At 37.8% G+C, this 14,721-nt stretch overlaps 1 protein-coding gene across 1 annotated transcript in view; it reads right to left on the reverse strand.

The window, feature by feature from the left end:
• The window catches only part of TENT4A (terminal nucleotidyltransferase 4A), a 54,991-nt gene that overhangs the window by 11,743 nt on the left and 28,527 nt on the right, over positions 1-14,721 (reverse strand). The window contains exons 9-10 of the mRNA XM_003204844.4: positions 11,632-11,732; positions 11,186-11,358 (exon numbers count right to left, since the gene is read on the reverse strand). Coding sequence (XP_003204892.1) covers positions 11,186-11,358; positions 11,632-11,732 — 274 coding nt within the window. The remainder of the gene's footprint in view (positions 1-11,185; positions 11,359-11,631; positions 11,733-14,721) is intronic.

The following is a 14,721-nucleotide window of genomic DNA, read 5'->3' on the forward strand; positions in this document are numbered from 1 at the left end:
GTTGAACTTGAGTCAGCAACATGCCCTCGTATCAAGAAAGGTCAACAACATCCCAGGCTGCATTACATTAGGAAGAGTATCACTACAGGGTGGAGAGAGGTGATCCTTCCCTTCTACTAAGTACTAGTGAGGCCACATCTGGAGGGCTATGTAAAAGTCTAGGCTTCCCAGTACAATAGATGTAGGCATACTGAAGTGAGTTCAATGAAAGTCTGTGAGAATAAGACAATGAAATGTTTGTCATACATGAAAAAGATGTCAGAGCTCCATTGTTTACCCCCAGAAGGAGAACTCTGAGGGGCAGGAATCATACTGATGGATCTAAGTACCTAATGAGAGGATTTAAAGTAGATGGAGGAAGACTGTTCTCAGTAAGAGAAGAATGCTTAGTAAAAGAACAAGGAGCAATGGACGTAAGTATGTGAAAAGTATTTTAAGACTAAACTTAAGACTAAACTTTTATTTAAAAGTGGGATCAAACACTGGAAGAGTGTTTGCCTGACCACTCTAGTGACCTTCTATGATGGTGTAACTGCATCAATGGACAAGACCTACTGATGTCATTTGAATTTCAGTAAGGCTTTTGACATGGTAAACCCACCCATTCTCCTTCTCAGAACTGGAAAGAAATGGATTTGACAACTGGACTGTTGAAGGAATGAGGAACTAGTTAAAAGATCATAACCAGAGTGTTGATCAATGGCTGGGTGAAGATCAGCGACAAGTGATGTCCCTCAGGAGTCAGTACTGGGACCAATGCTGTTCATTATCTTCATCAGTAGTGCAATCAAGTGCACCTTCAGAAAGTTTGTAGATGATACCAAGCTGTTTGTTGCAGTCAACACGCCTGAGGGACAGGATGCTATCCAGACAGACCTAGACAAGCTGAAGCAGTGGGTTCAGGAGAACCTCATGAGGTTCAATAAATCAAGTGCAAAGTCTTGCACCTGGGTAATGGCAGCCCCCACTATCAATGTAAGTGAAAGGATGAAAGTATTGAGCACAGCTCTGTCTAAAAGACGTTAGGGGTCCTGGTGGATGGCAAGCTAGACATCAATGAATAATGTGCCCTCAGAGCCCAGAAGGCTGACTGTATCCTGGACTGCATCAAAAGAAGCATAGCCAGCAGAGCAAGGGAGGTGATCCTGACCCTATACTCTGTGATGGTGTGACCTCTTCTGGAGGTACTGCATTCAGGTATGGAGTTCTCAGTACAAGAAAGTCCTGGATCTGCCAAAGCACATCCTGAGCAGGGCCATAAAAATGATCCAAGGGATGAAACACTTCCTCTGCAAGGACAGGCTGAGAAAGATGAGGCTGTTCAGCCTAGAAAAAAAGGCTCTGGGGAATCCTGATAGCAGTCTCTCAGTATCTAAAGGAGTACTTAAAGAAGACTCCTTATCAAGTCTGCTGTGATAGAACATGGGGAAATAGTTTCAAACTGAAAGAGGGAGGATTTAGATTGGAGTAAGTTGCTTGGTTTTTTTTTTTTGTGTGTGTGTGTGTGTGTGTGTTGGGTTTTTTTTGTTGTTTGCTTCTTTGTTTTTTGTTGTTTTTTTTTTTAAATAAGGGCAGTGAAACACAGGAACACATTCGTTGCCCAGAGAGGTGGTGGATGCTCCATCCCTGGAGAGCTCAATTTATGATTTCTGGGGGGGGAGGTCCCTTCTCTTGTCAGGCTGGACAGGACTCCAAGAAATGTGATCTTAGCTGTAGATGCCCCTGTTCATTGCAGTGGAGTTGGATAGATAACCCTTGAAGATCCCTTTCAACACAAATAATTCTATTATTCTAACATACTGCCCAGAGCGGAAGTTAGGAGGGGATTCTCATTCTTAGAGTTATTCAGAAAATGTGAGCAAGCTGCCCTTTGATGTGGACTGGACTAAATCAGTTCAAAGTCCCTTCCAACCAAATACTCAGACCGTTTAAATACTTCACAAATCTCAAAGCAGAAACTGAAGCAAACATCCTGTGTCATAATCCCACCCTGGAAGTGTTCAGTGGGGGCTGGCCTAGATGATCTTCAGAGATGCATGACAACCCCTGCGATTCTGTGTGTTCAAGACCAGGTTGGATGGGACTCTGGTCAATCTGGTCTAGTGGAATGCTCCCCGACATGGCAGAGGAGTTTCAAGTAGATAGTCTTAAAGGTCCCTTTCAAAAACATCAATGAATTTCTGAATCAGATAAAAAATAAAGTCATGAAATCAAAAGCATCCTGGTCCTACAATTCCAAGAAATACTATAGGAGAATTGAGATAACATTGAAGACATTGCAGAAATCTTACCAGAACTGGACGTCAATTGATTCCTTATCATAGACAACCCACTACACATAACTTTCACTAAAGCTCATGAGACAGTTGTTTAGACTAATAGTTTCAATAATCAAGATTGAGGGAGCATTTTGCTATAGACAGATGCATCAAGGCTGTAAGGAAAAGCTAAAGATCTTTCTTCTCTTTGTACATTAATGGATGTTAGCTAAAATAATACTGCAGGCTAGTTAGGTAACATACTGTCTGTCTCCCTGCACATTTAACATTTGGGTATATTTCTTGGAAATATGCCTAGATTTTTTTCTCCATCTTTAAAATTATTACAGAAGGTTACAAGGGAAACAAGTTTGTTCTAGCAGTACAGAAATCAAGGCCACTAAACACACCCAGACAAGGTATTTCTTCACATTCAAACACTAGCTTAACAGATACATCACTTGTGAGAAGTTTCTACTTTAAGAAAAGGAAATTAAGCAGCCTAGAGATCTGCAAATATCCCAGTAGTTTGGGTACTGGAATTCTCAAATATAGTCTGACAAATATAGTCAGAGTCAGATGTCTGACATACGCCTATCAGGTTATTCCAAGAGTGTGCTGTGGAAGAGCTCCAAATATCTCAAACATTTCCCACCCTTTCTTCTTCCTGTGCTTCTCACATGGCAGTTAAGTAGCTTAATGGTTATATGAAAATCAGCACGTACTACATCAAGTATATCTCTAGAGGTTTTTAGACAGCACAGTGCAAATGGTCTATGATTCCGATTAGATCACTTTCTCATAAAAAGGTAGCTCCACTCAGTTGGCTCATACCTGATTACTGGCGGCCATTATCAAGGTTCTCGTAGGCGCAGATTGAGGTTTACCACTTGGCATAGGCAATGCTGGTGGTAAACTGGCCATAAGTTGAGTCGGTGCTTGCAGACTGAACTGGTAAACATTAGGAGCTGTGCAAGGTGGTGTATCAGAATCCTTTTGGCAGAGAAAAAGGGGAAAAGAAAAGCAACTTTACAGAAAATACAGCATATACAGTCTATGAATGTGAAAATGCATCCAAATATAATCTCTCGTGAACACTGTAAAGATTCTTTCAGTGGTAAGAAAATAAAATATAAACTAGTAGTATGTTTATTTTACACATCTAGCAGTTCAGACTGAGTTTGAACCTGCATCACAAAGTCAACATGTCTATAGTGATAACAAATCAGTTCTGGTCAGCTCAATCTAGAGCCAAATAAAGCTCTCTTCTACCTAATTAGAATTAAAAGGTAGGAACTACATCTGGAAAAAAAACAGTGCAAGAATAGTGACAGTGAACTGAGGACTACAATTGCAGGTGCCATGCTAGAATCAGTCCTCAGAACAGTGTTATGGATTGTACTTAACTGTATGGAAAAGTTACTCAAACTCCTACAGTCTCCTCTCATTCAACCCACCAAAGTTAGAGCTCCACCTACCAAGAAACAAGGAGATGGCCAATCAGACAAGACTAACATATAAGCACTAGTTATCCGCTTCAATACTAGGTAGGAGTTCTCATCACTTTCCATTGGAAGTATGCACAGTTCCAAAGCAAGATGGATTTAAGACTACAGAAATACTGTAATGGAGCTCGCTACTATATTTCTTATTCTTCCTTCTTCCAGCCTGACCAACAGCAATTGCATATGCATCATAAACAGAGTTAACACTGCACATCTAGAGTACTCAAGAGCACTCAAGCAAAGAGGCAAATGCGGATCCAGAAGTTTACAAATGTTGACTCTTGACACTTCAGATCTATGTCTGAAAGACTAGAGCTCTGGCCCTCACCAGTATCAGGGCTACAGAGATTACACTATAAAAAGACAGATAGAAATACAGGAATAAGATCCCCCTAATGCTTTTAGCTAGTTATACAGGGATAAAGCTACAGTAACTGCAGTAAGCACCAAGGTAAGTTCACAATCTCTTTATTGCTCCTTTGAATGCCTATTGCCTATCATAGCCCTTCACAAAAATACCTGAAGAGATGCTTTTGGAAACAGATACAGGTTTACTCTACTGACAACTTCCCATTTTAAAACCTATTCTTTAAATCAGTTTCAATTTCTCGAATAAGAACACAGTATTCAAAAGGAAGACTTCTACCATTCATATCTCTGACTAGGTAGGAGTGTTCAATTTACCTTGTATTAGGTAAGAAAAAAGCATGGAGGAGAAACAACGAGCATTACTGAGGAAGCCAGATCAAACTGCAACTTTTGCTTGACTAACAGGATCCCTAGTTTTCTGTCTAGGCAGAAACAGTGAAACAACAAATGTACTGAAGTGATCTTATGACGCAAATGTCTCTTCCTAAAATCAGGAACCCTTTACTAACTAGGTCTGACCATAAGAGTTTATTTCAATTCCATTAATAACTCAAGGATTAGATACAAAGTAAGATGCAAGTTAAAGTTTATAGATATACCCATCCTTCAGCACAATAGTTCAGCTCTCCACTAATATCATGTGATTTAATTATATTTACAGATATCCTTTCCACAAATCTAACTGCATGGAAGTAGTGTTTTCTGCTTTGTTTCATGACATCGCTAGTCAATTTAAACTTTTCAACTGACAACAGCTACTATTCTAGGAATTCAATTTTCAATATTTCTTTTAAATACATAAACCAAACAAGTTTTAGAATCTCAGTCAATTTTTAAAATTGTTACTCTGAGGAAAAAAATCTAACTAATAGAAGTCAATATTAAGAAATCAAAACCTTTAACAAAGGAATGAAAGTGTCTTGGTAGCATAACATACACAGGTTGTCCCCTACACGTACAAGAATGAACTAGAGATCTTGGCATTCTCCAGCCTTCTTCCATCAGTTTCTCATTTTCTTACAACATTCAGGAGTTGAAAGCTGTGAGAACAAAGACTACTTTTATACAAATTGTTTTCTTTGAAAACAAAGAACTGAGCACTGGTGCCTATAGTTGGAACTTTACAGTAAAGATTTTTTCACATGCTCCTCTCAATGTGCTGTTACACCAGCAGGAGCAAAGTGATCTAACAGATAACTGCTGCCATTCCTACTCCTTTCACTTCTTCCATTATTGCCCTCTCCATCGTACTTGCATTTGCCATTATGAGCCAATTCTGAGGCAAACCACAGAAATAGCAATCTCCTTTTTCTAGTTTTTACCCTCTGAATCAACTCACCACAAGTTCAGCTGAATATGAATGCAGAAAAGCCCAAGTAGCAACGAAGCACAGTCATCCCTAGAAAAAACAACTAGTGGATTTACTGAGCAGCAGTACGAAACCACACTCCTTAGAGAAAAAAGTAACAAAAAGGAAAATTCAGGCATTTCAAAGAAGTTCAGCCAAAGCACTGAAGAACCTCAGTATATAATCTTGCTTGAATGGCTTTTAGTCCAGCACACTCAAATCTTCTTGACAAATCCACATACTTGCAAGGTGATGTGAAGTCTGTCAAATCCTCATCCCATTTCACCCAAGCTTCTGCCATTTCCCTTTTTGGTAGGTGGAGCCATAACTTTAATAGACTATGGTATAATAACGTAGAAGGAGATCAACATTTGTCTATGGCAAGTCACAGGATAGTGAATTTGGATCAACCAAACAGGTTGCACCCTTCCTATTTGCCAATCTATAAACAATACAAAACCTCAAAGACGACACAACTGATTTTTCTGTCCTTTTCCATTACAAAAACAAAATATGTCTGTCATGCTAATAGGAGAGGGGGGAAAGTGTAAGAACAGAAATAATAGAAGCAAACTGAAAAATACACATCCTCCAAAACTAGTCGTGGTTTCACAGAAACACAAATGAATTTACTCTAATTAGAATCTCCCAGTATTAAAAATACAAGCAAAGTGCTCCTTTAGCCTGTATTATTTTCTCCAATGCCTGCAAAATTAGTCCTTATTTTAATCGTTATTAAACAGAAGGTACTTCCCCAAAGTGTGTTATTTCAAACTTCCTTTAATATTCCTACTACTTTCATTTCACGGGCTTTCAATGGGCCTGAATTGATAAGAGTACAATAACATTCCAAATTTTGCAGGTAAATGTTTTTCAAATTAAGCATTAAATTATAGCACTTATTAATGCAAGTCGAGCATATAAATGTTCAGTTTAGGTTTTCTTCCATCCTAAAATGGCTTTGGCACCTCTTTTTCAGGTGAGGTAATATTAATATATGGTAAGAATATAATTAGCTGGAGGCATCAAAAAGTAGTCTAACTCATGAAATTGTGCTTCTTTCTCCTTACCTCACAGACACCACAGCAGTAAAATCAAGTTTTATTTGTTGATTCACAATTCCTCTGTTCCTTTTGTTGTTCAGAATAATTTACCAAGTGACCTATTTTTCCAAACTCTGCCTCCTGCAGAGTTTACTCTTACATCAAGTGGATACACATAATAAAAAGCCTGCTCAAGCAACTGAGAGAGAAGAACTGACGGAAGACAAGACAGTATAAAGCAGCACATAAGAATATGGGTTAAGAAAACAAAAGCAAAGCATAGGACTGGAGAGTGAAAAAGGAAAATAATCAGGAAAAAGCAGTAATGGCAAAATTTGTTCCACAGACAATGTCAGAAGCCTCCATGGTAGGAATAGGGAGAAGAAAAGTTTTAAGAGATTTGGGGAGGGAAGGTTTCAAGGTAGCTGGCTGCTTTATTTGGAGATAGATTTAAGTACTGACTTGAGTCAACCTTTCTTGAGAGACTAAAGATTGAGTTTTTTTTGTTGTTGTTGTTGTTTTTTAAGAGGACTTGTTTCCCCTTATTTGTTCAGGAAGGAGGAAGAACAAGACAGTATATGCATTCTATCAAAAGATGGTCAATTATCCACGCATATTTGAATGGTTCAGTTAGGGTGTGAGAACGCTCAGACTAGTAAAAAGGTAGAAAAGTAATTTTCTGTGCAGCTTTTGTTCTCAGATCAAGAACTGTTGGTCCACACACTCCTCCTGCCCACCCCCCTACGCACACTTAACTGAAACTCAATAAAATAAATAATAGTCACTACACAGATATAACAAGTTTGCAAGAAGAGCTGTTACAGTAACTGAAGTGTCAGTGTCTGTCCTAATGCAGATAAGCACATGCCTTACACCTGCAAACTTCATCCCTTTAAAGAAGAAAGCAAAATTTATTAGGACAGATCATGTCATTTTTACCACCTCTGAATTGTGAAGTTCAACAGTTTCTGCCAATAAGCTGAAATTTACAGCCCTTGAGACTAACAGGAATAAAAGGGAAATGCTGATAATTAAATACTTTGAGTCCAAGTACTAAAAGCCACAAATACTGCACAGCAAGTAACAGTTTTTAAGTCAGCATGGATCTTGTATTCAGAAGAATGAAAGCAATAATGAGGATCAGTCTTGGCAGCCATTTATCTACTACTTTAATAACATTAGTATCTGATCACAGTAGTGAATACTTAATATTTGAAGACAGTGAAAAGACGTTCCACAAAACATTAAAGGTACTGGTTTGCATATCCCTTGACAGTGGCAGAATGGTGGGCAGATCAAGCAGTGACATTCTGACAAAATATTATAAAGGCTGAACAGCAACGATTACAGCTAAAATTCAGGAACAGGCTGAAACACATGTCATGTTAAGAGAGTTAAAGAGACAACACAGGTTACTTTGTTCACTGGAACTTCCGCTGCCTCAACAGGGCTGTATGATCTTGAGGATTCAAAAACGTTCATGAAATAATCTTGTCATACAAGCTCAAAGAAAGTTACCGTTAGAGGCATTCTGAGATAATGTATACAAGATTTCCTAGATCCAAACTTCCAACAGAACTTCAAGATTGTGCAGGACTAGACTTCAGAGGTTATGCATCTGTTAGATTTCAAAAGCAGCCTCAGAAATTTCCTATGATCAATTACATTAGTTACTGATATGCAGGTATCACTGTCACATTCAATTCTAAACTTTGTTTGGCATAAGAGCATCAAAACTACAGAGTATATTTAGTACCAGGTTATACTAGACCAAAATTAGACTGGAAGAAATACACCATAAGTACTTCTATTTGGCTAGGTAAATATTGGTTAGGTAAATATTCTCCAGCACTACTAAGATTTTGTGAATTAATGGAAGGAAACTCTCCATAACACTTCAGCAACAAGAAAGAAGACCAGCAGTTGCAAAGCACACATCCAGAACAGAAAGTTTAAAAAAGAAAGAGGCATTTGGTTATTTAGTTTCTCAGACTGGTATCTGTAGTTAGCCCCATGCTGCAGAGGGCAATGATGAACATCTGGTTTTAGACTGCTGCAGCAGTCACTAAATCAGTAGGGGGGTTAAAATGAATTTTACTGATACCAGACATTTATTTTCTATTGCAGAATAGTTTGATTCTTGCTCCCAGAGAAAAACCTCAGACACTTTGCACTGTCCTTGATAGCAAAGACATTTATAAAGCACCTTCAAAAGGAAGAACTTCATACAACCAGTAGCATTATTTATTTCAGCACTTGCTGGATCACGTGGGAACATGCAGTAGTTCATAACTTACCTGTGGGCAAGAAAAGAATACATGGTGCTTTTTTAATCGGGGCAGCATATGGCATCTTAAATAGCTGCACAGTTGAATACTTCATTCAGAAAAAATATACTATATAGATCAGTGATAATTAACAGAAGCCAAGAAATACACATACAATCATATGTTCTGATGATCACTTTCCTTGTATTCATAGGTTCTTTTCTAGCACATGCTAGAATATTTACACTGCCTACAGAGCTGAGCTAACAGAATGGGAATGTTAGTATTCAGAATTTTGCAGTGAAGTGTCACTATGAGTTAGGTCCCTGTTGACATGTACAGTAATGATAAATCCACAAACTGAGCAGCACAGATAGCAAGAGATATCATGAGTCAGACTTTGCTTCTAAGAGGACTGATCTGAAATCCACTAGATCCTAGCAAAGCTTTTCTTTTTTTGTGATTGACATTTCAGTTTGCTAGGACTCATGAAAGACAGCAAAACTAGACCTTCATCAGCCAGACATTGTTAGCATTTTAACTATTTTTACTACCTTGGAAAATCCATACAAATTATGACCTTTATATCTGGAAGAGGACAAACCATCAATCTAGGATCTCCTTGCCTCCTGCACTTTCTTGACAATCTGCATCTCCTTTCAGTCTTCAGTATCAAACTTTGTAAGATTTAACTTGAGCTGAATACAGAATCATCATTCCACAAGATCAGAGCTAACACTACATAGACCCTCCATCAACACATTAACACCATATTCTCTTGTCTTAAACTGGTACTGAATGAAGCTCACTGCATCATACCTATTTGCAGCATGCACTACAAGTCCTGGCACAAGTAAGTTCTCACATATGATGGAATTTTCTTTGCTGGAGCCTGAGCATAATACTACACCAGATCAAACCACAGAACCTCCTTAACTTCAGAATACATTTCTCTTTCTGAAAGAAGTACAGCTCAGAATTACTCAACAAGAATGTTATCATCCTTGCATATCCAAGTGTGAATAGGATGGACTCAGTTGTCAGAAACTTGTCATTTCACTGCAAATTAAGGAATATGCTGGCAGTCTAAAGGACACTGTACCAATAAACAAGGGCACAGAAGAGGGACAAGCACATAGAGAAATAAGAAGCCTTATGTCCAAGTAGCATCACCTCTGTTTACTTCTGAAACATACAATCTAACTGCAAGTCCTTCTTGTTGAGAGCTTTTACATTTTTCACTTACTAACTTATCTCATAATTAAGCTGTTAAGTTTCATTTTGCAATGTCAGGCAAAATGGGACTAAGGGGAAGTCATTACTGCTCATGCCCCCAGATAAGTTGAAAGTGCATGACATCAAGCAAATATTTTCAATTTCTCATAAAACATATCTTACAGCTCTATCTTCTTCACTGTCCTATTCAAATCAATAACACAGCTACAGCACTGGCAAACACCATGCTGTTTTTTCCATTTGCCAGATGGTGCAACTAAAGTATTTACCATATCTACTAGAGGGAAAGAAGACAATTCAACATAAAAATTCAGTAGTGTTAAGGAATTACAGGTTACCAGAAGATACAATTAACGCATTTGTTCTTCAAAATGAAATCCACAATTTTTAATTCCATGTTTGTCCAGCTTTTGAAAGCAGTCATGATACAGGTGCTTGGACTTGGCACCACCCCCAGTTACTCACAGTTGTACCTAACTGGATATTGCGTCTTCTCCCAGTCAATACTGACACCTAACAAGTGTGATTCAATAGATTTCTGAGTACCTCACGCAAAGCGAGTCTGTGCTTTATCATCTGCACAGCCCAACTCCACTAATTTAAAACCATACCAAAAGGAAACACCTGACAATTGTTAAGCATCTGGGAACATACCTAAATAAACTACTGCCTCATCTTCCATGAAGTTACAATAATGTCTAGCAATCATTTTCAAACTGCACTTTCCAACAAGGAAGCTGACAAACTTACACGTTAGGACCTCTCACCATTAGAATGTGAATTGACTGTTTGGCTGAAAACAATGTAGTATTATTCATTCTCACAGTAAAATATGATGGTCACATTCAATTTAAGATGCAAGAAAACAGGACTGGAAATTGAGAATGAGATTTTTCTTGATAGGAAGATTTAAGAGATTTTTACTATCCTGTTTAATTAGCTACTGTCAACTTGAAACATACATCTTATTATATCTAACTGCTACTACAATGGGTACCAAAGATTTAGGATGGAACAAAGACCTATTTCATTTAACAAAGAAGTAATTCTCTGAGCAGGGGAAGTTATTAATTTGCTGTAGTAGCTCAGGTATAGTATCATGTTTTAAACTAATAAACAGTTTATCACTCTTTCAAAACATTAAAATAAAAAAGCTTACAATGTCACTGCCAGAGAGTGATGATACAGACGACGCAGATGAGCCAGAGGATAACTGTTGTGTACTAGCCAATGACAAAGTCAAACGTTGGTTGTAAGATGATTCAGAGTCTCTGTTGTTGTTCTGTTCTCCATTGCATGGAGCTATCTGGTCTCTTATTTTCAACCTATTATCTGTTAACAGAAAACATGAGCATCAATTAAGAGCACAGAATACAACACATGGATCCTCAAATCTAAGAATTACTTCTGTTTAACAAGCCAACAAACTGAAAAACAAGCTCAGAACACTAGTTTCAGATCAAAAAGTTAAAAATTCCCTTTTTTCTTTCCTTAAGTTTCCTTAAGAATACCTGAAATAATTCATTTCAAAGCACAGTTATTTTGAACTGCACCAAATAGAAGAAAAAATGTTTCAGTTGGTTTCAAAAAATTTGCTATACCTACCAAGTTCAGGTGATAAATTAATTTTGCTCCCCCACTTCTTTTTAATCCAGGCCCTGTAGTCAATCACTTCTTGGGTCACTTTGATGATTCTACCTAATGTGCTAAAAAATATTTAAATTAAGACTATTGGTTACATACATACTTGCAAGCATTTCAAAAAGCACTGAAATAACGTTTGGAATCCGTTTAAGATATCCCTAACCAAAGAATCTTTTTGAACCTACATTTCCTTACATCAGCATGTAAGAGTCACTGAAGAACCACACTTTAAATTAGTTTATTACTTATCTCCTACCATGCTAACCTGAAAGCACTGACACAGGTAAGATTTTCACTTCTAAATGGAACTCAATTTAATTCCCAGGAAAGTATATACAAATTATATTTTGTTTGAAAAGGGGAAGTTAGAGGTTCTTGCATTTCCCCCCAAAAAAAGTATTTCTTCCACTCCATTAGAACATTCATATAACGTACTGAAGACAACGTCCCAGCTCCTCAAATCACCTTCACACTGAATAGAGACTCTCCCTAGTATTTGTATTTGCTTATGGGTTTACAAGGCACCTTGAAAGATCCCTACAATTGTAAAGGAAGTATCATGGATTGTGATGTAGTGGACACAAGATACAGACTGGCAAAAAATCCCACATGAAATTAGAATTTAATGAAATTTTTAAAAAGTAACTGGTGTGAGAACAAGCCTACCCGATTCTTTTATCCTCTTAACTCATGACCAGTCATCAACAAGTACAGAGTAGCTTCTTACTGCATACCTTCCCAACATACATACAGGTGAACTGTATGTTAACTTGAACAGTTTTGTCCTAGCTCAATAAATCAACTTTCAAGTTTTCCTTCTATTAGGGGCTGAGAGATGAAACACTAACTATACTAATGCTTACTATACATGCTCAAGATCCATGAAGGACCAACTATTGTACAAAAACAGGCTATGAAAACATGTCCGTCCTGGAAAAATGTAAAGTTATTTTAATTATGAAAAACTTCAACAGTTGTAATAAAGCTTTTTAATTTCACACCATAAAAGGTACACTGTAACTTTATTGGTATTTTTGAGGTGTATTAATAAGGACATATAGCCTAGAAGTATTTACATTGCCTTTATTAGGACATTTCAACTCCTCAGCAAGGAGCAACAGTTCTACTGCATTAGGCATTATAATTCTACTGCAAGACCAAGTATCACGTTTCCCATTTAGATTCCCAACTTTAAAAAACATGCCAGTGTGTCAAAATTGAAACAGCGATTTTAAGCAAACTTTGGAGCATACGACATCACTTAAGTAACAAGTCAAGCAGATGTAGAAGATCCTGATGTACAGAACAAGTGTCATCTCTTATTCTATTACGTAGTTACATAAATGCTGTAATGCATGCTGGAAAATACAACCTTGAATTTTACATACAGAATTGAATGCTTTGACATGACTGTCACCATTATCTTAATGAATTCTTGGGATTCACAGCTCAACAACTAAGTAGAGTACCTTAAAAAGGAACAGAAGACTTTCTAGTTGTCATTACATTACAACTATGATGCAAATAAATCTTAGGATTATTCTTAAAATGCTCAGATTGCTGACAAGATTCAATGAGGCAATATCTAAAGCTCCAGCCAGTTTTCCTCCGCACAAAAAACACTGCCTGTGAAAGACAGCTAAAGGGCATGAACTTCTGAATTATCTCCCAGATAATAAATGAGCAACAATCTAAAGCAAGAAGGATCTGCTTGAGCACATGGATTAGGAAAAAATGTAAAGTCTTTGAGATAAACACTGTGTAGGGAAAGCTGATACTGCTGACATTTCTTGAGACAGTATGCATTCTAGTAATGGCCACCCAGCATTTAAGATGAGAAGCAAATGAAAGACTGTTTCAGATAGTACTTCTGCCATCTGTGTCAGCAGATCTTGCGGATCAATTTAACATTCCCTTTCACAGTCCTGGGAGCTCTCTTGGTCAATCAGGAGTAGCCCAAACCTAACACAGAGAGCTACCAGCAGTTAGATCTAGTGGGTTAAAACAGACTGAACAGCTTTCAAGCACAGAGACAGAGAAAACACTCCACATATTACACAGACTATTTTTAAGATTCTCATCTGTAAATGACAACCCCACACATGCAAAACCTTGCCAAAGCTTCCTCCAACTCTCAGCTCTGGCCTTCCAGCATGATAGTAACTTTCCCTCGTCCACCTCCACCATCCATTTACCTCCAAGGAGGGACCTGTTAGGAATCCAGAGCTCAAACTGAACAAAGATTTCGGTCTTAGTTATACTGAAGAAATATCATAGCAGAACCAGATTTTTATTCCTTATTTCATACGACCTTATCTGCCTCCCAAGTGTGGCTATGCTGCTGTTTAGGGATGTTGTCTGAGCACACACTGATACTTCAAACAATACAAGTCAGTATTGTAGGCCAGCATTCTGATCTACAGACATGTTATAACTCCCAAGGATAAATTTACGTCATGAATAAACACACACAGCCTTCCAGCATAACTTATGACTGTCAAGCAATATAATAACACTCCCTCCATCTTATCCTGAGCAACTTCCTGCTGCTTCTCTTACTTCTGTTCTGTCCTTCAATAAACCACAATGAAAACTGGATCAGCTTCTTTAGGAGATAATAGTGTTGATGTAGTTTCTTTCAGTCAGACCAGAGAGTTAAACTGACTCTGCTTTTGATTGCAGGCTCATTAGATCTAACCAAAGGCAAGAGTCAGTAATACACAGATCAAGAAGCAAGAAACTGAGCTGCTAACATTGAGATAAGTCCGTGGATAGATAGGCTAGACAAGGTATAATGTATTTCCTACTAAAGAAACCCTTCCTTCCAAGATGATGGGAAACTGTTTGGCCTAGAAATCTGCACAACAGTCTATTAACCTCTCACGAAGCATTCTAGAAAGTCAACACGTGAGGAAGACCAGGACAAAGAGTTAAGGTAATTTCTGTAACTTTGACTAACTACCTTTAAGACAAATGATTACTGTTTCTTCTCAGCACAGAGACAAAATACAATGAGAAGCCTAGACAAAAGATAGCTTTTACTCCCAGTAC

Source organism: Meleagris gallopavo, chromosome 3, assembly GCF_000146605.3.
Source record: "Meleagris gallopavo isolate NT-WF06-2002-E0010 breed Aviagen turkey brand Nicholas breeding stock chromosome 3, Turkey_5.1, whole genome shotgun sequence".
Lineage (NCBI taxonomy): Eukaryota > Metazoa > Chordata > Aves > Galliformes > Phasianidae > Meleagris > Meleagris gallopavo.